Genomic DNA, 21,927 nt, shown 5'->3' with positions numbered 1-21,927 from the left:
CAGGTACCTATCATCCCTCCCCCCTGAGAGAGCTCGGCCAATCAGCTCTCTCTGTGCCTCCGGCTGTGAGAGGAAAACAGCATCACCAGGGGTTCGAACCAGCGATCTCCGGATGATAGGGCAATGCTTTACCACTGCGCCACTCGGAGGCCTACACATTATATAAACACATACATACACACATATATACGTGTGTATATACAAAATATATTTTTTTTATGTACACACAGTACTGTGCAAACAAATCTTAGACACCATATTATATGCTGTTATAGACTAAAAAAAAGACATGTTATTATTAATCTTTTTTTAATATAAACCAAGGCCTCCTCAGTTCGCCCACACGTCCTTACCAAGCAACAGACTTTTAACTATAGTGTGAACACAGACAATAGTGGTTGTGTGGTTTTTCTGTTTTAGCTGCTTTCTGTTTAAGCTAAAGGGCAACCAGTCTACATATAAAAGTAATAATAAATGTTAAAAAGTAAAACATGACAAGTAAATGAAAAAAAAAAAAACATGTTTTATTGAGAGGTTTTTGAACTATTTACAGTTAAATGTACTCATGTTATTTTACTGACAGTCTTCAGCTGGCCTCGGGTGCCGCAGTCTTACTGCAGAGACGTCCTAAAAGTCCTGCAAGCTGGAGCAGAGAGTTTACTCCTTCTGCTATCTTCATGTGAGTGTAGCCAATCTCCTGAGAAAGACAAATAATTTTAGCAAGTTAGCAGTGTAGATTAGAAAATCAGTATCTACTACACCAAGCAGGAAGTAATTCATAATTTATTACAAAATGAATATATAAGCATGTTCAGTGTAGTTAGATGCTATATAGCAGTACAAACATTTTAACAAATATACACAAAAATGAACAGCTTATGCCAATGGCCTATGGTTTATGCAGATTGTACAGCAGTAATGCATACTAAAAACCAAGTGTGAAAAGAGCAGTCTGGTTGATTTTAAGATCTATAACAAAGGTATTTAAAGTTCAGTTACGAAAGTCTTTCAAATGTTATACCTTAGCATTTTTCGCGTGCTGTACTGTATGGTTTTCTTATGTCAGGGCCTGTTTAAGAGAACCTGAAGCACTGATCTAATGCTCCCAAGGGATGGTAATTTTGTGTGCAAAAAAAAAAAAAACAGGAACAAATATCAGATTTACCTTGATATACTCGAGCTTCAAGTACTCCGGCATCTGGAAGGTCTTACAGACCCTGAAGATGTTCCCTATTATATCTTCAGGAGAGTAGCCGAGTGACCAAAGCTGAGATATTATCTAACAAAGGAGAGCACAGAACAGATCAATGTTTCATCAGGCTTCAAGCATGCAGTCAATACAATAATTACTTGGACATCACAATTCTTCGTTGTTTTGCCTCTGTAAAGCACCTCAACTGGTGCAGCACCTCAACAGAATTGTTGAATTAAACTGAAGTGTAGGCTTTCCGCTTTAATTCAAGTGGTTTAACATAAGTTCCTCCATTTTTAAAGGCTCAAGCGTAGTTACAAAATTATAAATGACAAATATAATTATTGCTTTTAATACTTGTGACCATGTGAAGTCTGGCACCATCGACATTAACTCAAGATGCTTTCTCAGATCTTTACTGCAGTTGCTTTTTTTGCTGCTTGTATGTGGTCTTTAGGAAATAACAAGCAGCTCAATTGGGCTATGGTCAGACCACAGATGTTCTTAAATTGTTACATTCTATATCTTTATTTTAAGAAGCTCTTTGTTTGCTTTGTGAAATGTTTTGTGTCATTATCAATCTGAACTGTGATCAACCATCAGTTTTAAATTTGACTGAACCTGAGCAGAACGTATAACGCTGTTACTTCTATCAGCAGTCACATCAATAAACACCAGTGACCGTTCAACTGGCAGCCATACAGACTCATGCAATAGTGCTGTCCCCAACATTCTTTATTCTTAATGTGCACTTCCTTTCCCTCTCCATACTGACTTATAATAATTTTGCCACAAACCTTGTTTCATTTGTTCAAAGAACAATTTATTCCGTCCTTGCTGATCTTGAGTGTTATCAGTGGTTTGCATCTTGAGGTAAACCCTACGTATTAATACCCAAGACGTCTTTAGATCACAGACTCTGACTATGATATGCCTACCACTTCAAAAGTGTTCTTAATTAGGTAAATATTGTAAAAGTTTTTTTTTTACAAGGGATTGAATCCTGCAATCATCCGCTTTAATTGCCTTCCACGGTAAATGATGATTTGACCACTTTAGAATTTCCTTTTAAAGGCGTAGTGATGGCCTCTGTCACTTGCATTGAATCCTCTTTGAACCCATACAGCTACCAACTGCAAATTTAACACTTAAAATCAATACCAGACCTTTAATCTCATTAATCTGTCACGTAATAATGACACAACTGGCAATCAAACTGCTTATCAGTCAATTTTCCAATTACTTAGCCTGTGAAAATGTACTTTAAGTGCCTAGTTGCAGGCTGGTGTCTTTTACGCAGACAGTAGTTTAGTGTTTTATAATATATAAAGTTAGCACAGGGCAGTCTTTTTGATTCTGAGACATACACAACAATATAAAAAGTCATTAACGATCTGGTTACGTAAAATCTCTCAATAGTATACATTAACACCAAGTTTAGATGCTTAATTTTAGTTGTGAGAGAACCTACAGCACCTATCTAAAGCCACAGACTAATTTCATGCAACTAAATATCAGATTTTGTACAAATGTAAAGAATTTTATAAAAAAATGTCTGTAATTTCCAAAGAGTTAATGCAATATTTTGAACTATAGCTACAAGTAACTTCAGTTACATCTTGGTTGTTTTAATTCCAATCCACTGTGGATTGCCGTGCTGTTCAAATAATTAATTGCCGTGCTGTTCAAATAATTATGGACCTAACTTTATGTTCTGTCACATATTTATTTTTTCAGAAAAAACTGCCAGTACCTTGTAGGCCTCGTCAATGTTGGCATTGACACAGTGTTCAAGCATGCTTTTAACCAGCAGGGGGTGTGGCTCATCACATACCTGATCAGAAGAGACAAAAAAAAAAAAAAAACTCATTTAATGAGATTTGCACACTTAGTATAATTCGCTCACTCATTGTCTATACCGAAGCAGGGTACACCTTGGATGGGGGGCCAATCCATTACAGGGCACACATACACACAGAATGCTCATTCAAACAAAACGGGCAATTTTGAAACGCCAATTATAGTAATCTGCATGTCTTGGGACTGTGAAAGAAGATCGGAATACAAAAATCACACCAAGTATAGGGAGAAACATGCAAATTCCATGCTCAAAAAATCGAACCCAGACCTTAAGGCCTTGTTCACACGGGCGTTAAAATCGAGTGGTTTTTTTTGTGTTTGTAGCGTCCGGTAATCGCGGATCAAGCGGCGAGTGTTTTCTACACATATGAGTCAATGGGAGTGTTCACACGGGCTTTGGTGACGTGCGTTTGTCCGGCTGCGCGCTTATACGGCATTAAAAAAAAACGTTACATGCAGCTTTTTCTTGGCGTTCAAATCCCAACGAACGCAAGAAAATCGCTTCTAGTTCGTTTTCTGCGCGTTCATTTTACGCTTCGGAGGACCGGATATATCCCATGATCCTAAATACTATACATAGGGAAATGCGGAAAAGGGCAAAATAAAAAAATGCATTGTTGAAAAACTTAGGCGGAAATTTTTATTTCTTCATAAACCACAAAAAAAAAAACTTCCTTTAATCCGACGTTGTGCAGTCAGAGAGTGAACCCGGTGGGGGCGGCCTTTCATATCCAGTTTCCGACACACTGCCCCCACAGGTTAACACACAAACTACAATTTGGGCTGCAGGCTGACGTTAGAGACAAACGAATGCCGGTGTAGAAGTCAATCAAGCGTCACTACAAAATGCAACATAAACGTCTAGGACGTTCAGAGCGCGTTCGTTTATCCAAAAACTTAACGCCCGTGTGAACAAGGCCTGAAGGTGCAAGGAAACAGTGTAAACCACCGTGCCGCCTCACTTAGTATAACTGTTTAAGTTAATTATCTACTCTAGATGTACGGGGGAAAAAAGGAAGGCTTACCTTAAACACATTTTCACTGTTGATAAAACCAAATCCAGAATGCGTGGACTGCAGGTTGTTTAATGCCTGGATACAAAGGCTAAATATTATAACAAACCAACACGGTCTCTTTTAAAACAATGATTTTTTTCCCCCAAAAAAGATTTGGCTATTTTTGAGGTAAGTCAAAATTTGTCAATCAATGGAAAATATCTTTGAAAATTGTTAGACTAATGCTGTCCTGTCTAATCTTGGTAGCACATCCCTGTCTTAAATAAATGCGTAATTGCACAAGGTAGTGAGAAACTATGGGAATGATAAAATACAATGGGTTTTCAGGTAAAATTTTTGATTTGTGATAAAATTTCTTACGAATAAAGGTGTAAAACCAATTGACATTTACAGGAGAAAAAAGGTACAGTAATAAGACTCTTGGTCGCAGTCAATTGGTGCAAATGGTGCAAAAGGAGGTCAATGCTTCACATGTGAAACAGACAGTTCGATCAAGGTAAAAGCATACTGAGAACATTGAATCAACCACTAGTGAAACTTTGGGATAAGTGCATTAATGGGGCAAAGAAATATATGGAGAAATAGAGAGTTTTTACGCTTAAATTCTGATATCGTGCACAATCAAATGTGTTTCAATTTGCCCTAAAGTTGTAAGTACAGCCCTATTCTACCACTGTTCCCAGCTTGCTTATATGTAGCTGTGAAAATGATGCTTTCAATTGCTATTTAGTTTGAGACACCCTTAAAAATTGTGGTCTTTAATTACAATCAAGTAGTAATAAGAGGTTTGTGTTTCTTTTATCTTCAATTATTAAATGCATATTAGATGGCAGGCACCACAAAGGTTTTTTTTATTTTTTTATTTATTATATATTTAAAACCGTGTTGCTGTGGGCTTTAATTAAAACAATGAGGATGAGTTGGGATGTTAGCTTTTGAACTAGAAAAACCTTTAACACAAAACATGTCTTGATGATTCATGATATTTTAGTGCACTAAATGTACTTTTTTCTCTACAAACTACTCCTTTAACAAAAAATTCCTTTGCCAAATTCACTGACCTGTCTCATGTCTCCTTGAGCGGTGAAGATAACTGCCTCTAGTCCATCGTTGGTGGTGTGCAGGTTCTCCTTCTCCACCACCTCCATCAGCCGCATCATGATCTGTTCATCCCTCAGCTTACTGTAGCGCAGGACTGCACAGCGCGACTGAATCGGCTCTGTAGAAACACCAGGTTTGCATAATCGAATATGGGACTTCAGGAATAAGACAATACACTGACCTGGCTCTAAAGCCCGCTCCTGTTCAGCCAGCTCACACATTAACAGGTTACAAATGCATCCCAAAAAGGGTCGCTTACCTATAATTTTATCTGATGCATTGCAGGCTAAAGCAAATCTGGTGGTTTTAGAATAGATCTCCATTGTTCTTCTCAGAGCTTGCTGTGCTCCATCTGTCATGCTTATTTCAAAAACAGCAAATTCAATTGTGTAAGTTTCTTTAAGTTTTAGTTACATTTAAGTAACTGAAAAACCTGTAAAATTATTAAACACTCAACAGAAAGTTTTTACCTATCAGCTTCATCCAGAATGATGATTTTGTGACGTCCTTTGGGGAGAGTCACTTTTTGCTGAGCAAACATCTTGATCTTGTTTCGGACAACGTCAATACCTCTAAAAAAAAAAAAAAAACAACAACAACAAGATAAATCATTAAGAACATGTGAGGAAATTCCATGAAAAGGTCAACATGCTTTATAAAGGAAAGCAAATTCACAGAGCAGGCTATTAAAAAAAAAAAAAAGAAAGAAAGAAAGAAAGAAAACGATTTTTCACCATCTTCAATATCTTCATCTGTACTTAATTTTGTTAGGGCCCAGTAAATAACTACAGGGTGTCTGAAACGTCAGGAACCAGTAGAAACCATAATCAACCATCTTCTATAATGCTTTGTCCTGTGTACAGAGTCACCGGGACCTGGAGACAAGGTATACCCCAGACAGGGAGCCACTCCATCGCAGGGCGCACACGCTCACACACACTATGTGCAATTTGGGAATGCCAATTGACCTTGGACTGTGAAAGGAAACCAGAGTACCTGAAGAAAATCCACAAAGCACAGGGAGAACATGCAAACTGCACGCAGTGCTACTCGATGTGAGAATCGACCATCAACCCTGGAGGTGTGAGGCCACAGTGCTAACCACTATGCCACTAGGTTACCCACTAGAAATATGCAGATCAAAAAGGCAAAAACTCCTAATGAACATGTACACCATTTTTTCAAAAATAGTATACATCATTTTTTTTTATTTATTCGATCCTCACTGGTTCCCAATATATCAGACACCATGTTCAACAAGTGACTTCTACTCTTATTAATATAATATAATCAAAATTTATCAACAGCTTTTCATTTACCTGCACTGCACTCAACAACCAATAATGAATATTTTATATGCAACCCTGCTGCAAGACACATATGCATAATAAAAATAGGGCTGCAACAACTAATCGATAATTATTGGTAATGAATGCCGTTATCGATTAGTTGGGCTGCTCACGTCACTGAGGAGAGCGACCACAAGATGCACAAATACACAAAGATACACAGAGATACACAGCCGCTCGCGCAATGGAGGTTACAGAAGCGTCTGCAGGAAAAAGCGAGTGCCCCAAGTCTTTTAAGGTATGGGAGCAATTTACATTAAACGCCTTTAAAAAGACGGTAACCTGCACGCTATGCAAGACCAAACTTGGTAGTTATGGCATGGTAGTACCACAGTCATACACGAACACTTAAAAAGAAAACATGTTGGTGTTACGGATGGCGAAACGTCAGCAGGGTCAGTAAAAACTGTCTCTCTTCATTGTGTAAAAGTTGTATAGTTTAAGTGATTTTGTTTAAACTGTTTGCTAACTTCGGGACAGTCGCCCTAGATCACCTCATGAGCAATAGTGATTAGTTAAATGGCGCTACGTTAGATTAGCTTAATTTACACGGTGCGAATAACAGTAGAATATTACATTTATTGATTGTTGTGGTTTTCAGCGAATGCAAATAACAGTACATTTGTGACTATTAGCTTTTTGCATTTCTACAGTTTTTTTTTTTTAATAGTCCACTACAAAGTTAACTTGTAACAAACGTAATTTACTGTGGTTTTACTTATGCATACATAATTTATTATACAAAATTACATTATTTTAGTTGTTTATATCTTAACAACTGAATATGTCAGTGTATTTTTTAAACACACACACACTATATATATATACACACACATTTCATTTAAGGTTTAAAATGTCAAAATTAAAGATCATTAAACTCTATACAGTGGAACCTCGAATTACGAGCACAATTCGTTCTGGAAGTGGGCTCGTATTCCAAAACACTTGTAAACCAAATTTAATTTTCCCATAAGAAATAATAGAAACTTAAATTATTCGTTCTACAGCCAAAAAAAATAAATACATAAAAATTATTAACACTAAATATTAAGTAAAAATAAAACATATAAACGTTACCTTTCAAAAAAGTAAAGAATAAATCCCGGCAGATTAGCGTTTCCCTTTTGTGCACGCAGTGTGTGTGTGTGTGTGTGTGTGTGTGCGCTAAAGTGGAGACTTTTGTTTCAGCCCCTCCTGTCTCCCCCTCCTCATCTTACACATTAAAACTTTCTCCACTCGTTTAAACACACTCACACACACATTAACGGAAAGACTGTTGGTCTCCTTTAAATTATTAAAGCTTTTCCGCTTTTTTTATGTTGCTCGTGACAGCGTAACAGCCCGTTAATTCATGCTCATGTAATGATGAGAAGGACAAACTTATCGATGCCTGCCCTTTCTTTTATTTTCTGCATTGTCAGGTACATTATGGTACAAACTTTCAGGTGGATCCTGCACTTAAATCCAACTAAAAAAACTACTGAAGAACAAAACTCAGGCTTTATATCCTAGCAGATCTTGCATTCGCGTTTACACACACCGGACTGCATTACCCACAATGCATCTCCCGCACTGGACTACACTTCCGTAAACAGCGGTCATTAATCAACGTCTCTCTCCTGCTACAATGTTTTATCTAAAAAAAAAAAAAAGCAATAAACATCACTAATGACACTCGTGTGAGCGCAAACATAACAGAATCACTGCTGTAAAGTAAAACAAACAAACAAATGTCTCAGCACCTTACCTCTGAAAAAATTTGCGACAGAGTTTGTTCGGAGAGTGTGTGTGTCTCTTGCCTTCATTTCTGTGCGCGCGTTTTTGTGAATGGGTGGTTTCACACACACACACACACACACACAGCCGGCACAGTGTCTAATTACGCTCGTGTGCGCACGCGCGCACACACACACAAACACACCGAGATGAGGAAGAAGATTTTTAACTTCTGTATTGAGAATTTTCAAGAGAGAGAAAAACTGTTGGCTCAGTTGTGATCATGTGACGCTCGGCATCAAAACATGAAGCGCATGCGTGAAACATGATACTGGGTGTTAGTAATCCAAGAAAATGCTCGTTTTTCAAGTTAAATTTTTATTAAAAATCTTTGCTCGTCTTGCGGAACACTCGTAAACTTGTGGCTTTAGCATTTATTTTTATTTATTTTTTTATTAGCATGCATTTTTATTTTTATACATAATTAATACCCTGATTTATGTTTTTTATAGTTATAAGCAAAACATCAAATTAAAGAAGCGTTTAGGTTTTATCCGATTAATCGAAGAAAAAAAGAGAAAAAACTAATTGCCCAACTAATTGATTATCAAAATAATCGTTAGTTGCAGCCCTAAACAAAGAATCAACTGTTGAGGGCAAACTGCTGTGAATTATAAGAGAGGGAAAAGAAAGAACACAAAGGGTCTCTTCAGACCCTGATCTATTTGTACTAAATGAGGACAGTTTTTTTGGATAACCTCCCATGTCTGCAAAAAACCTTAGAGGTAAATCTAATCCATCCAGTCATGTATGAGATGCAAAGATCTTCGGCTTCCTAAATAGTCATCCTGAAACTAAGTCCCCCCCCCCACACTTTTAACAGCCTGAACTCTATTGTAGTTACCGATCATTTGAGGCATTCAGCTCGAGCACAGCGTCCTTCATCGCTGGGCCCAGAAGCGCTCTTGCTAAACACAAAATACTTGTTGTTTTTCCAGTTCCAGGAGGTCCCTGAAAATACAACAATAAATAATTCAGATATCAATGATGAATCATATATTAGATATACTGCTTTGATGAGGTATTCAAGTTAACAATTGAAAAACTAACTACTACTTACAGCAATAATGATGTTGGGAACATTTCCCTCTCTTGCAAACACCTGTTAAAAACAACAGATAAACAAAATGTGCTGGCTCAGTGATTAACCCCAAATGTCTCTTAGAGAAAATGTAACCATCACTGCATTCGAGATGAGAAATTTCTAAAACTTAACGTCTGCACCAGCTTAAAGTTAAAAGAAAACAGAAAAATAACTCAAAGACTCTTTCGATAACTGTAAAGTACCATGAATTATATCTGTATTTGTAACAGCATACATGAACAATTTGCTGATTCATGAGGGTAAGTCAAAAATTATCTGCACTCTGGATCAATTTATTTTAATTAAACGTATGTAACAAATACATTAGGTAACTTTCACCTTCCATGGAGTATCTCTCCTAATGTTTTTAGATATCCAAACACATTAGTTTATGCTCTTCTGTAAGTTGTTTCAGCACCAGGTACTGACCACAAATAAATAAATAAATAAATAACCCGATGCATCACGTTCATTTTTGACATGTTCAAAAATGTAATAGCTGTCAAACTGCTGTGATACAAGAGGAAGAAAACACCAGTATGTGTGCTTTTTGGAAAATAATCTCTTCCAAGTGATGACAGTTCCTCTGCAGGGTGGCATCACACAATCTCATTGTTGATTATTTTCCCCATCAGTGCATGCTCAGTGTTTTATTCCTGTATAGGAGCAAATGAAGTGGCAATGGTGGCGTTAGCTACATGAGCTTTCTAACTCACCTCCAGTCTGCTCACAGTTTCTTCATTTCCAACTATTTCATTCAGCTTCAGTGGTCTGTACTTCTCAACCCTAGATAACAAACCAGTGTTAGAATAAAGCTGTGCTGCTGACTGTGCTGTCTACATTACTGTTTATGAAGGAAATCTCCCCGCAGCTGCAGGCTAACAGTAACCACACTAGCGTTTAGCAGCGTTTATTTATCACAATAAAACTATTTATCTGGAATCTAAAGTAACACTACCATGGGAGCTCGTAAGAGCCCGTCGAAGACTTTGTAGCCTCTTCATTTTTATTACTCTGTGCGTCTGTTTGACTTTTGTCGCCATCGGCTTCTTTCATCTCCACGTCCATGATGATTCCTATAGCGTCAGACCTTCCCGCGCTACAGCGACACCGGAAGCGACGTCACCGCAACGTCATTTCCTCCAATAGGCAAAATACTCCCGATATTTAAAAAAAAAAAAAAATTGTTCATTTTATTAAAAAAGGAACAACGCCATCTGTTAATTTTTTTAATTAACTATGTTTTTTACGTGTTACAGTGAAGTCGGCGGAATGAAGGTGTGAGATCGCTTTTATTAAGTAGATTTCAATTGCACATTCATAAGCATGTATTAAAATGTACAGCGCCATCTGTTGAATTTTGGGATTAATTATTTTTTTAAGGTCGATTAAAAAAAAGATGTCTTATTTTGTATCAGTTATTAGCAAGTTTAGAATACGTTCAACGCCATGTATTCTAATTAAAGACAGTTTTTATGGCGGTAAAGAGGCGTGTACAGGCAGTTTGGAACGGGTGGAGAAAAGTGTCAGGTGTGTGTGTGATAAAAGTGTGTTGTGTGATAAAAGTGTGTTGTGTGTTGTGTGATAAAAGAGCATCAGTGAGAATGAAAGTCAGAGGCCAAATTTTGGACATGTTTAGAGGAGTGATTGTGAATATATCGGTAGACAGGTGCTACGGTTGAAACTGCCAGGCAGGAGGTCTATTGGAAGACCAAAGAGGAGATTTATGGATGTATTGCTGAGGACATAAAGTTAATTGGTGTGAGAGAAGAGGATGCAGAGGATAGGGTAAGATGGAGGCAGATGATTCGCTGTGGAAGAAAGCCTGAAGAATTCCTGTCTGCAGTTTGAGACAAGCCATATGGAACTGCAAACAGGACTTCATATGGCTTTCTTTCAACAATGGCTTTTTTCTTGCCACTCTTCCGGAAAGGCCAGATTTGTGCACAACTAATTCTTGTCCTGTACACAGATTCTCCCTCCTGAGCTGTGAATCTCTGCAGCTTCTTCAGAGTTACCATGGGCCTCTTGACTGCTTCTTTGATCAATGCTGTCCTTGCCCGGCCTGTCAGTTTGGGTGCACGGCTATGTCTTGGTAGATGTGCATGGAGTTTGCATGTTCTCTCCGCGCTTGGTGGGTTATCTCCGGGTAGTCCGGTTTCCTAACACAGTCAGAAAACATGTAGGTTAGGCTAATTGGCATTCCCAAATTGCCCGTAGTGTGTGAATGAGCATTTGAGTATGTTTATGTGTGTGTGCCCTGCGATGGATTGGCACCCTGTCCAGTGTGTACCCCACCTCGTGCCTGAGTCTCCTGGGATAGGCTCCAGGCCGCCCGCGACCCTGAATACAGGATAAAGAGGTATAGATGATGAGTAAGTGAGATGAGAGTGTTCTTTAACAAACCTCCGAGAGGTGGACTCTTACTAATTAGGTGATTTAGGCAGGTTGTTCCACTGGATTTTGGTTAGGAATATCAGATTACAGGGTGCCATATACGAATGTCCACCACACTTTTTAGATTTTTATTTATGAAGAAATTTTTTTTTCCTTTCACTTCATTTGCCATTTTTGGTCTATGTTGGTCTATCACATAAAATCCCAATAAAATCCCCTTACGTTTGTGGTTGTTATGTGACTAAAATTATATATATATATATATATATATATATATATATTAGTTGATTTTTGCTTATATTTGCCTATTGTACTTACTAATGTATTACTTAAATGTAGTAGTAATAATAATAATAATAATTGAGAATGATTGAGAAGTCTTGTATGGGAGTGTCCTATTCCACAAATGCAGTATGTGTATCTACTGTACACTGCCTGGCCAAAAAAAAAAAAAAAAAAAAAATCACCATTTCTGAATGGATTATTAAGCTGCATCAATAAAAAAACAACAACTAAGTAGAGTTGCTATTACTGAAACTGGCTTAAGAACCCCTTACACATTTTCAAAACCTGAAATGATAGTACTGAATACTCAACTTTGTGAAAGAAATGTGGTTAAATAAAATCATTAATTAAGATCACTTAAACACATGGTGAAGTTGGCGTGTTACAAAAGTGAAGTGTTAAAAACCATAGTTATGTTTAATAGTAAAGAGTGTTGCCATACAGTACACACACAATGCAACTTAAAGGAGAGGGAGGAAACAGCAGTGTGGCCATAGGAAAAAGGATAGTAAAAGTAAGCAGAAAAAAAGTTTGCTAGGGAACGTAAAGATTGGACTTTGGAGCAATAGAAAAATGTCATGTGGTCTGATGAGTTTATATTTATGCTGGTTCAGAGCAATGAGTGCATCAGGGTATAAAGGGAAGCACAGGAAGCGATGCACCTATTTTTCATAGTTGCTTCAGTTGGTCAGGTCTAGGCTCAACAACATTATTTGGAAATTAAATGAAATCAGCTGATGACCTGGATGCAGTGAATGACTAGGTTAACTGAATGTGCCTAGTGGCACAGACATATTCCAGGACTTAAAGTGTGAAAAATTCTTTTTGGGAGCATGAGGAATAATTTTCAAACAAGACCACCACATTGTGTGCTGTAATCAAGGCTAAAGGTGACTGGATGAAATACTCACACACACTCAGGCTAAATATTAGCTAAAAGGCAATCATGGTCCATATCTATCCTTCACAGTAAAAAAAAAGAGTGTTCAATATCGACAATGCTGAATTTTATGATGACTGATAATCTCCCTTTTAATTTTTTTTCACAGCTACAGTGCATCCAGAAATTATTCACAATGCATCGCTTTTTCCACATTTGGTTATGTTACAGCCTTAAACCAAAATTCTACCACCAATTCCCCATAATATTAAGGTGAAAGAAGGTGATTTTAAATCTTTGCGATTTGGATAAAAACAAAAAACAGAAAAAAAATTACATGTACATAAGTATTCACAGCCTTTGCCATGACACTTAAAATTGAAGGTCCCAATGAGCACAGTGGCCCCCTTCTTCCATAAATCTGTAAAATTCATTTATGGATTATGGGGGCCACAATGCACAAGTGCTGCAGAAAATGATCTGTTTCCTTCCCCAGATCTGTGCCTCGATACAATCCACTCTCGGGGGTCTACAGACAATTCCTATATAGACAGGTGTGTGCCTTTCCAAATCATGTCCAATCAACTGAATTTACCACAGGTGGACTAATTAAGTTGTAGAAACATCTACAAGGATGATCAGTGGAAAGAAGAAGAACCTGAGCTCAATTTTGAGTGTCATGGCAAAGGCTGTGGATACTTTTGTACTGTACATCTGATTTGTTTCACTTTTTATTTTTTAATAAATTTGAAAAGATTTCAACCTTGTTTCACATGTACAGGAAAACAATGAATTTAATCCATTTTAACTAAAAAGGCTGTAAAATATCAAAACATGGATAAAGTGAAGTGCTGTGAATACGGATGCACTGCTGTTTTTCAGCATTCAGTCTCCTAATTCTGTACTAACGCTAATCAACCTTTTAAATTCACAAGCAAGCTTCTGAAAAAAGTCTAAAAAGCAAATATAGGATGTAAAAGTTTTTTTTCTAATTGTATGAATAAATATAACCAGTACAGTTCCTTTGTGTACTTAAAACACTTTGTAAAGATAAAATGTTCCCTAAACAATATGCTGAAATTCCCATGAATAACCTCTGTCTCATCTGTTGATATTCACACACTGGCCAGTTTTGAATGACAGCTTTGTGTATATAAGCCTGGATTCACAGCGCCAACACACTGCATGAAATCATGAAGGTTGCTTCTGCTCTGCTTGTCTGTGCTCTGTGTTTCCTGGGCCTGAATGCTCAGTGCCCGGAACCGAACACCCTGAAAGACATTGAGGGCAACAAGGTCTGTGCTCGCATGTATGAAGACAGCAACTACTACTACGATCAGAGCTGTGGGGGAGAGTACATCGATGCCTATCCCAATGATGATGTCCCTATCATTCCATGGCGCTGGAACAACCGCATATCTTCTCTGGTGGTGAACAAGCTGTGCAGTCTGACTGTGTGGTCTCGCGTCAAGAAAAATGGAAGCAAGAAGAAGTTTTCATCTGGCATCGTGTACCGCCTTAAAGACGTGCAGCAGGGCTTGTTTGGCAGCTGGGAAAATGACATCTCTGCGTATTACTGCGTGTGCTAGATACTGCTGAAGCAGGCAGAGGAGAAGAGACTGAAAATCAACCAATGATCAACCAGTTGTGTAATCTGTCAAGTTTGAAATGTGCAGACTTAAATGTTTTGACAATTAATAAAAGCAATGAATCTTTTTTTCCTGCAATTTGAAATGATTTCTGGATGATCCACTAGGCGGTAACTTCATAATAAGCTCAAAATATTGTCGAAATTCTGTCATATTGCGAATATCACAAAAAACGTCTCATTGTAGTATGTGTGGTATGAAAACATGGGCAGGTTTTTTGAAGGTTTGTCTAAGGTTCGAAGCTCAGTTGGTGCACTCTCGCACTCCTTGCTGTGTGTAGACCAATAAATGAGCTAATGAGGCAGCTGACATTAAAGTCTGGAGGTAGAATCCAGACCCCCGTGGTGAGATCCACAAATCTAGTGCAACTGCTGACAGACTGTGAGACAAGTGACAGAAAGATCTGACTTTACCTCAATTTCTTTGAAGGTGTGTATGCACTTAACTGATAAACAGCTTTCTGACAGGTTTTGTTTCAATCCTAGATCCAATAACACTTACATTATTAGATCTCCAATATGAACACGAACCTTATGTTTTCCTTCCTATTTTTATTTGAACAGAAATGTTCCATGCATATTCGAGATAGTGAAATCACGCTTAGGTTATTGAGTCTTGGGTAACAGGTAAATATTTGGAGGTGGAGAACAGAAAAACAGATTGTATCTCTAGTGACTCTGGCGAGCCGCTGGCTCTTAGTAACATCCACTGAAATGGTTTCCAACAGACTACGTATCTAGAAACGGATATTTGTCCAAAGTCGTGTTGAACTGAAATGTATAATTCAGTGTTTTTTTTTTTTTTTTTTGTGCAATAACATTACCTCATACTATTAGCTTATGATAACCATAAATTAAAAAAACAAACATCAGGGCTCTAGTTTCTTTTTGCCTATCCATGAAAGATAGACTCAATAGAAGGTCACACCACATGAAGTCTGGGACTCACCTATGCAGCCCGATATGGGGGGAGGAATAAGCGCTAATTATGAGAGGAGGCAACCTTTCCCATCCCTCCTACCCACTTAACTCCTCAGTGTCTCCTCATTTGCTTCTGTAACGTTTGTAATGTGAGCTTCGAACAATCAGCAATAAAGCTCAGTTTCTGCAGTCAGAATCTCGGACAAACTTGGAGCTTCTCTCCGGTAAGTCTCACATTGAACTTTTAAAACCTTCTCCATGCAGAATATGCAAGATTTAAGTGGGTATGTAAATTTTAATTGTTAATTTGGAAAACAGAAAGAATAAAGTAATGATGCAATGTTAAATGCCAATTAAATGTGTAGGATAATAATTTTGCAGATTGAATATAATCAAATATATGATCATGCAGAATATTTAGGCTATAATTGTATCTATAATAAAATTGCAAAACAGGAAAGGTGCACAAAAAGAGTCGGATGCACAAATTTGCTTATATGAAATCTGATTTTTACGTTTTAGTTTAATTTCAATTGATTTTTTTTATCCCTTTCATTAAGTACAACTTATGAGTTTTCTTCTCTAACTGAAATCTCAATTAGCAATACTGTGTTAATATTTCAATTTCTCAGTGTAAGCTACAATTAATATAAAAGGTTAGGTAGACATGGGACGCTGAGCGGCTTATTGACAGCCTCATGAGGATACCTGTACTCGTGCTGTCTTCTCCCACTGAGCCTCACGCCTGCTATGCCAGCTGAGACCCAGACAGCCTCAACAAAACAATTAATGGTGCTCCACCTCCACCTCACCAAGGAAAGGGAAAAAAGACAGTTAGAAAGCTACAGGTGGAAATGAAATAATTTAGCTTTATAATAATAATAATAATAATAGTAATAATACAACAACAACAACAACAACAATAATAATAATAATAATAATAATAATAATAATAACCAGCTAAAGATTTTGTTTTATTTCTCTGACCTAAGAAGAAGTCTGATAAGCAGTATGTCCAACAACATGGCCAAGATCGCAGATGCCCGAAAGACAGTGGAACAGTTAAAACTGGAGGTTAACATCGACAGGATGATGGTAAGATCCAAATACTGCAGACATCACCTAGGCAACTCCCTACTCCTGATTCTGATTTCTGATTTGAAAGTGTGTCTTTGTGTCTAAAGGTTCTTAAATACCTTAAATACATTTTGTCCCAGCGTTACCTTGCTGTAGTTGCATAAGAGTTTTCACCTACTCACTCATTCACTCACTCACCGTCTATAGCACTTTATCCTGTGTTCAGGGTCATGGGGGGGCTGGAGTTTATCCCAGGAGACTTAGGGCACAGGGTGGGGTAAACCCTGGACAGGGTATCAATTCATTACAGGGACACACACTTACACTCAATTTCGAATTGCCAGTTAGCCTAATCAGCATGTCTTTTGATTGTGGGAGGAAACTGGAGTACCTGGAGGAACCCCACCAAGCACGGGGAAAACATGCAAACTCCATGCACACCTGGAGATACAAGGCTGATCACTAAGCTGGCTGCGTATGAGTTATGTCTCAAAAGGATACATAATCAGAAAATAAAAGCATTACATTTTCATTTTAAACAATGGTCTGTGTTATAACGATAATGTCGGATAATAAAAGAAAACACACCCAGTCCCAGGCTCAGACATTCATCCCACAATCCACTAAGTATCTGGTATCCTCTGTTACACACTTTTGGCTAAAACCATCAGAATCCTTAATGTTGCAGTCTTACTGGTTCTCTACACAGATGTTCGCCATTTTTTCTTAAAACATAGTTTATTAAATTCCATTCTTAAATGCCACTTTTTATTTAAATCATAAGGGGAAGTTTGTCCATCATTTTGCAATATGTGATTACACAAGGCCATTTTGTTAAGTCAACCTATTGCTAGGTAAATATTTTTCATACACCTCCACCCTGAAAAGAACACCACAGGATCACCACATATTCTTTTGTTAGTAGTTCATGTGTGGGGGTGTGCGGATGCGTGTGCATATGCGTGTGTGGTGTTGGGATGAATGTGCTGCAGTATTGTTAGATTTAAAAAAACAGTATATAGAAATAGTATAATCTTCTTTCCTTGCACAGACTGTTATAATTGTGCATTTCCTTTTCTTCAGCAGCGTTAATTATTATTCACACCAGCATTACGACCACCACAGTCTCTGTGCTATGCTGAGAATGGTAATCAATAGGCGATACAGAAGGGAGCTAAAATACTATATAGAAACAACCTGGCTACATTTAAATGTTATTTTTTTTCTTTACCGAATGTCCTATGTATGTACCTGATTGATGGTTAATAAGTGTAGATGCATGGAAGACACAGCTCATAAAAGGACCATGCAATCTATTTGTTCAACTGAGTTTACATTTTCTTTCTTTCAGGTGTCTAAAGCAGCCGCTGAGCTGATGTCATTCTGTGAATCTCACGCAAAAGAAGATCCGCTCGTCGCTCCTATACCCAACTCTGAAAACCCCTTTAGAGAGAAGAAGATTTTCTGTTCCATTTTGTAGTTTTTAACTCAACCACCTAATTACTGTTCATTTAATTGTATTTAAATCCATGAAAGCTCAGCTAAAACATTTTTTTATTTTAAATCACTGTCACAACCTTTTTTTTTTCTTCCAACTGAACTTGTTTTAAAGCAACTTTTCCATATTTTCCCAGTGGAACTGTATCATTATAGGGTATATCTGTTTAATGTGGAAACATTTTATTGTATATATTTTGTTTGGTGTATCTCTTTATCATGCATTTCACATAAGCTTTTCACAAATGAACATGCATGTTTTTGCACATGTAATTCCAAGCAAATGTGACATCTGTTGCATATGTGATTAAGTCAAAAACTACTACTAGAAACGCTTGCTGCAGATAATACTTATAATACTAAGGTCACAATATTGACTACATTTCATATGTACATCAAGTGATTATTCATATGTAAAGCTTGTGTTGTGTTAGTCTGAGCATTGTAATTTCCAAGCAGGACTTCTAAATTACTTTAAAATCTTTTAAAATGACAAGTAACTATACACTGAAGATGCCCTCGTGCTTACTGTATTTTTCACCTCCGCGTTTGCAACACTAAAGCCTGTAGAATTCTTATTCTAAGACAGAGCCAGATACAAATATTGTAAAAGGTTTAAATGTTTTTTTTTCTTCTTCAGCTCGTCACAGTGCTGTTGCATGCTCAGTGTCTAGATGGACATGGGAGATGTGAGTTTAAAATTGTGCTCTGTGCTGTTGATTAGATAAGAGCTAATGGATGAATCATCAGATTCATTTCACATTAGGGTGACACTAAAGCTTGCTCATGGCTCAATTGAAAATGCATTTTGAGGTAGGGAGCAAAGTTCCCTTTGTCTTTGTTCATTCAGACACTTCTTGTCTCTTAACTTCCTTGAAGATGGTTTAAACATTAACCTGAAATACAACAGCCTCACCCATTCAGTTATCAAACACTAAAGAGATCCACAGAAAAGTATACTGTTACTGTTACATTAGCTCACCTGGCATGTTACTATGTTGTACTCTGTGCAATGATAATAAAATATTTGTATTTGCATATTTTGTTTTCGAAGACTAGTTATATGTGCAGGTGTGCTTCATATTATATGACAGTACAGTCGATTTTTATTTTTTTTCGTTTTCCCATTGCTAGCAATTAAAAAAGGGGAAAAACAAGTGTCATTAATTGGTTCTTGAATTAGTTCCATTACTGGAAGTTAAGTGACCGTATATAAACTGTGTACATCTCATAAGGTTCATGCACACTGGCCATTTTCAGCTATCTGTAGATTTTTTCATAAAATAAGACATTATATATATATGTATGTATATGTAATGTGTGTGTGTGTAAAACAACACGGTTCACCACCTGGATTTATCTAAGTAAATAGATATGAGCCTTTCACTGGAAAATTACTGCAGTGGTTTATATGGTATAGTTGGCAAATTATGTAACCCTAACTGATGCAGTGAGTAGTTTCTCATTTCTTAAACTACTGTATGGGAAGACATTACTGTGGTCGATGTTACACTGTTTCAGAAGGGTCAAATTATTGTCCAACATCAAGAACAGAAAACACTGAAGGAGATTAAATGATGAAATGACTAAAACTGTAAAAGGCATTATAAAAACCTGAAAGAATAATGCTGATCCATCATCTTTAAGGAAGAAATGTGGTTAGAAAAACATCCTGAATGAGTGTGATGTGTAGCCTTAAGAAAACAACTTATCAATGAGGCTAATCGGAAAAAGGTTTCAGTTTGGGAGGGAGCATATGGTATGGACTGTGGAGCTTTGGGAGAAGGCAGTGATATGATCTGGGGTTGCTCCAGTTACACAGGTCTAGGTTCAGCAACATTTTATGCCCCAATAATAAGGTCCACTGAGACTGGCCAGGTTCTTCCATCAATGTTTTTTTTTTCTTTCCTCATGGCATAGGCATCTTCCAAAATGACAATGTCAGAATTAATTCCGGTCAAATTATGAAAGAGCGGTTCAGGGATCATAAAACATAGTTTCACATACAGATAGTCCAGATCTTAACCCCATTGAGAATCTTTGGGATGTGTTAGAGAAGGCTTTATGCAGAAGTTCAACTCTACAATAATTAATACAAGATCTTGGGGAGAAATTAATGTGACTATAGATGGAATTAAATTTTGTGACATTGCGTAAGCATATCAAAATGATGCCTTGGCTATAATCCTTAGAGTATGCAACTTTTTAGACTTCAGGCTTCCTGTGACTCTGTATGCAGGATAAAACGGTATACTGTAGATGATTTGTGAGTAAGCAAGAAAGAGTATTTTATATAAACCCATTTCTTTAACTAAAATGTAATAAAGGAGTATAATGTTTATAAATTTTGTTGTAAATTTATTATTTTTTTATTTTATTTTATATTTAAATTTTACAATTGACTATTTTGACCTAACAATAAAAAAAAAAAGATATCAAATTCTAATTCTGGAGTGTCACTTTATAATAAAAAATAATTTAAAAAATAGCCTTTTTTCTCCCCTTATGTATTAGTACTATATACTACCAGTAGTAATCAGTTCACATGTTCCTTTTTTTATGTATAGTAACAGGAAACTAGTTGTCTTTTTTGCCATGCAAATATAAGTGGGACGGCACTGTGGTGTAGTGCTTAACACTGTGGCCTTGCACCTCTAGGAATGAGGGTTTGAATCTCTCGGGTCTGTGTATATGGAGTTTTCATGCCCTGTGCTTGGTGGGTTTCCTCTGGGTACTCCAGTTTTCTCCCACAGTCCAAAGACATGCAGATTTGGTTAATCAGTGTTCCCAAATTACCTGAAGCGTATGTGTGCCCTGCAATTAATTGGCAGCCTGTCCAGGGTGTATCCCACCTAGTGCTCTAAGTCTCCTGAGGCTCCAGGCCCCCTGCAACCCTGGAAAAGCAGTGTAGAAAATATATTAATGAAACACGATTGGCTGTACAGTGCCCATATTAAACGTCTGCTACAGAGTTTCTATTATTAACTTATAAATGCTGTCCTACACAAAAACTAAATAAGACATTGTATACAACTTAGGAGATACATGAACATCCTAGTTAATGTTTTCAGATGGAATCAATTGATAGTAGCAGATACAAGTATTTTAGAATAGTTTTAAGTTTAAAGACATCTGGGCATTGAGGTATGGTCTTTGGAGTTTTGGTGTAGGAATTTAGTCCCATTCTTGCCTGATATAAGTTTCCAACTACTTAAGAGTGCATGGTCATAATCTACCACTGAAATACAACAGCCATCCTGTTAGCTCACACTAGGCTAACCATTGTCCTCTGAAAAATCAGCACTAATCATTACTATCAAGAGATTTTCACCTTCATAACTGCTAGAAGTTTTTTGGTTTTTCACATTATTATGTGTAAAGGCTAAAGACTAGCAGTTTCTAAACTGATTTATCCCCCGACCAAGACCTTGTGATCTCCCTGGACAACAATCATATCACTCTTTCAGCCACTGGCTTCATCCATCATTCGTCCTTTGCAGCTGATCCAGAATGCAGCTGCATGTTTCGTTTTCAACCTTCCCAAGTTCTTCCACACCACCCCACTTCTCCGCTCTCTGCATCAGCTTCCTGTAGCTGCCTGCATCAAATTCAAAACCACTTGTGCATGCCTACAGAGCTAAAAAGCTAAAAATCACACCCCGCACTGCACCACGTTCCCTTTGGTCCTCCAGCACTGCTTGGCTGGTCCCACCATTTCTCAAAGATCAAGGAAGACGTACATCTAGACTCTTTTCTGTTGGGGCACCTAGGTGATGGAATGAACTTCCTCTAGATGTGCTAACAGCAGTGTCTCTTGCAATCTTTAGATGATGACTTAAGACAT

General features: G+C 37.4%; 3 protein-coding genes across 4 annotated transcripts; 2 read left to right on the top strand and 1 right to left on the bottom strand.

Annotated features, from left to right (window-relative positions):
• Positions 1 to 503: 503 nt before the first annotated feature.
• rfc2 (replication factor C (activator 1) 2) lies at positions 504 to 10,484 on the bottom strand. Its single transcript, XM_053479162.1, has 11 exons — positions 10,337 to 10,484; positions 10,095 to 10,164; positions 9,355 to 9,396; positions 9,139 to 9,245; positions 5,640 to 5,741; positions 5,429 to 5,529; positions 5,130 to 5,287; positions 4,078 to 4,143; positions 2,946 to 3,026; positions 1,166 to 1,279; positions 504 to 697 (listed from the first exon to the last, which is right to left on the bottom strand). The coding sequence occupies exons 1-11, from the start codon at positions 10,444 to 10,446 to the stop codon at positions 587 to 589; spliced, it is 1,062 nt and encodes a 353-aa protein (XP_053335137.1). The 5' UTR covers positions 10,447 to 10,484; the 3' UTR covers positions 504 to 586.
• Positions 10,485 to 14,104: 3,620 nt separating this feature from the next.
• LOC128507976 (syncollin-like) lies at positions 14,105 to 14,656 on the top strand. Its single transcript, XM_053479164.1, has one exon. The coding sequence runs from the start codon at positions 14,134 to 14,136 to the stop codon at positions 14,527 to 14,529; it is 396 nt and encodes a 131-aa protein (XP_053335139.1). The 5' UTR covers positions 14,105 to 14,133; the 3' UTR covers positions 14,530 to 14,656.
• A 993-nt stretch (positions 14,657 to 15,649) lies between these two features.
• On the top strand, positions 15,650 to 18,110 carry gng8 (guanine nucleotide binding protein (G protein), gamma 8). 2 transcript variants are annotated; one of them, XM_053479165.1, is made up of 3 exons: positions 15,650 to 15,733; positions 16,505 to 16,604; positions 17,938 to 18,110. In XM_053479165.1, exons 2-3 carry the CDS (start codon positions 16,521 to 16,523, stop codon positions 18,064 to 18,066), a joined length of 213 nt encoding a protein of 70 aa, XP_053335140.1. In that variant the 5' UTR covers positions 15,650 to 15,733; positions 16,505 to 16,520; the 3' UTR covers positions 18,067 to 18,110. The 2 variants fall into 2 exon arrangements, with proteins under 2 accessions (XP_053335140.1, XP_053335141.1); XM_053479166.1 differs by having other exon boundaries at positions 15,659 to 15,733; positions 16,502 to 16,604.
• The last annotated feature ends 3,817 nt before the right edge of the window (positions 18,111 to 21,927 follow it).

Source organism: Clarias gariepinus, chromosome 19 (assembly GCF_024256425.1).
Source record: "Clarias gariepinus isolate MV-2021 ecotype Netherlands chromosome 19, CGAR_prim_01v2, whole genome shotgun sequence".
Lineage (NCBI taxonomy): Eukaryota > Metazoa > Chordata > Actinopteri > Siluriformes > Clariidae > Clarias > Clarias gariepinus.
The sequence above is the reverse complement of the archived record's forward strand: the minus strand, read 5'-3'. Positions and strand labels throughout refer to the sequence as shown.

What these genes read in the sequence shown, in the direction of transcription:
- rfc2 (XM_053479162.1), bottom strand. Translation starts at nt 10,446, where the DNA reads ATGGACGTGGAGATGAAAGAAGCCGATGGCGACAAAAGTCAAACAGAC. An exon ending in TTCCCAACATCATTATTGCT is followed by an intron (nt 9,246 to 9,354) that starts GTAAGTAGTAGT and finishes TTGTATTTTCAG; the next exon opens with GGACCTCCTGGAACTGGAAA. An exon ending in TGAAGCTCGAGTATATCAAG is followed by an intron (nt 698 to 1,165) that starts GTAAATCTGATA and finishes TGTCTTTCTCAG; the next exon opens with GAGATTGGCTACACTCACAT.
- LOC128507976 (XM_053479164.1), top strand. Translation starts at nt 14,134, where the DNA reads ATGAAGGTTGCTTCTGCTCTGCTTGTCTGTGCTCTGTGTTTCCTGGGC.
- gng8 (XM_053479165.1), top strand. Translation starts at nt 16,521, where the DNA reads ATGTCCAACAACATGGCCAAGATCGCAGATGCCCGAAAGACAGTGGAA. An exon ending in TTAACATCGACAGGATGATG is followed by an intron (nt 16,605 to 17,937) that starts GTAAGATCCAAA and finishes TCTTTCTTTCAG; the next exon opens with GTGTCTAAAGCAGCCGCTGA.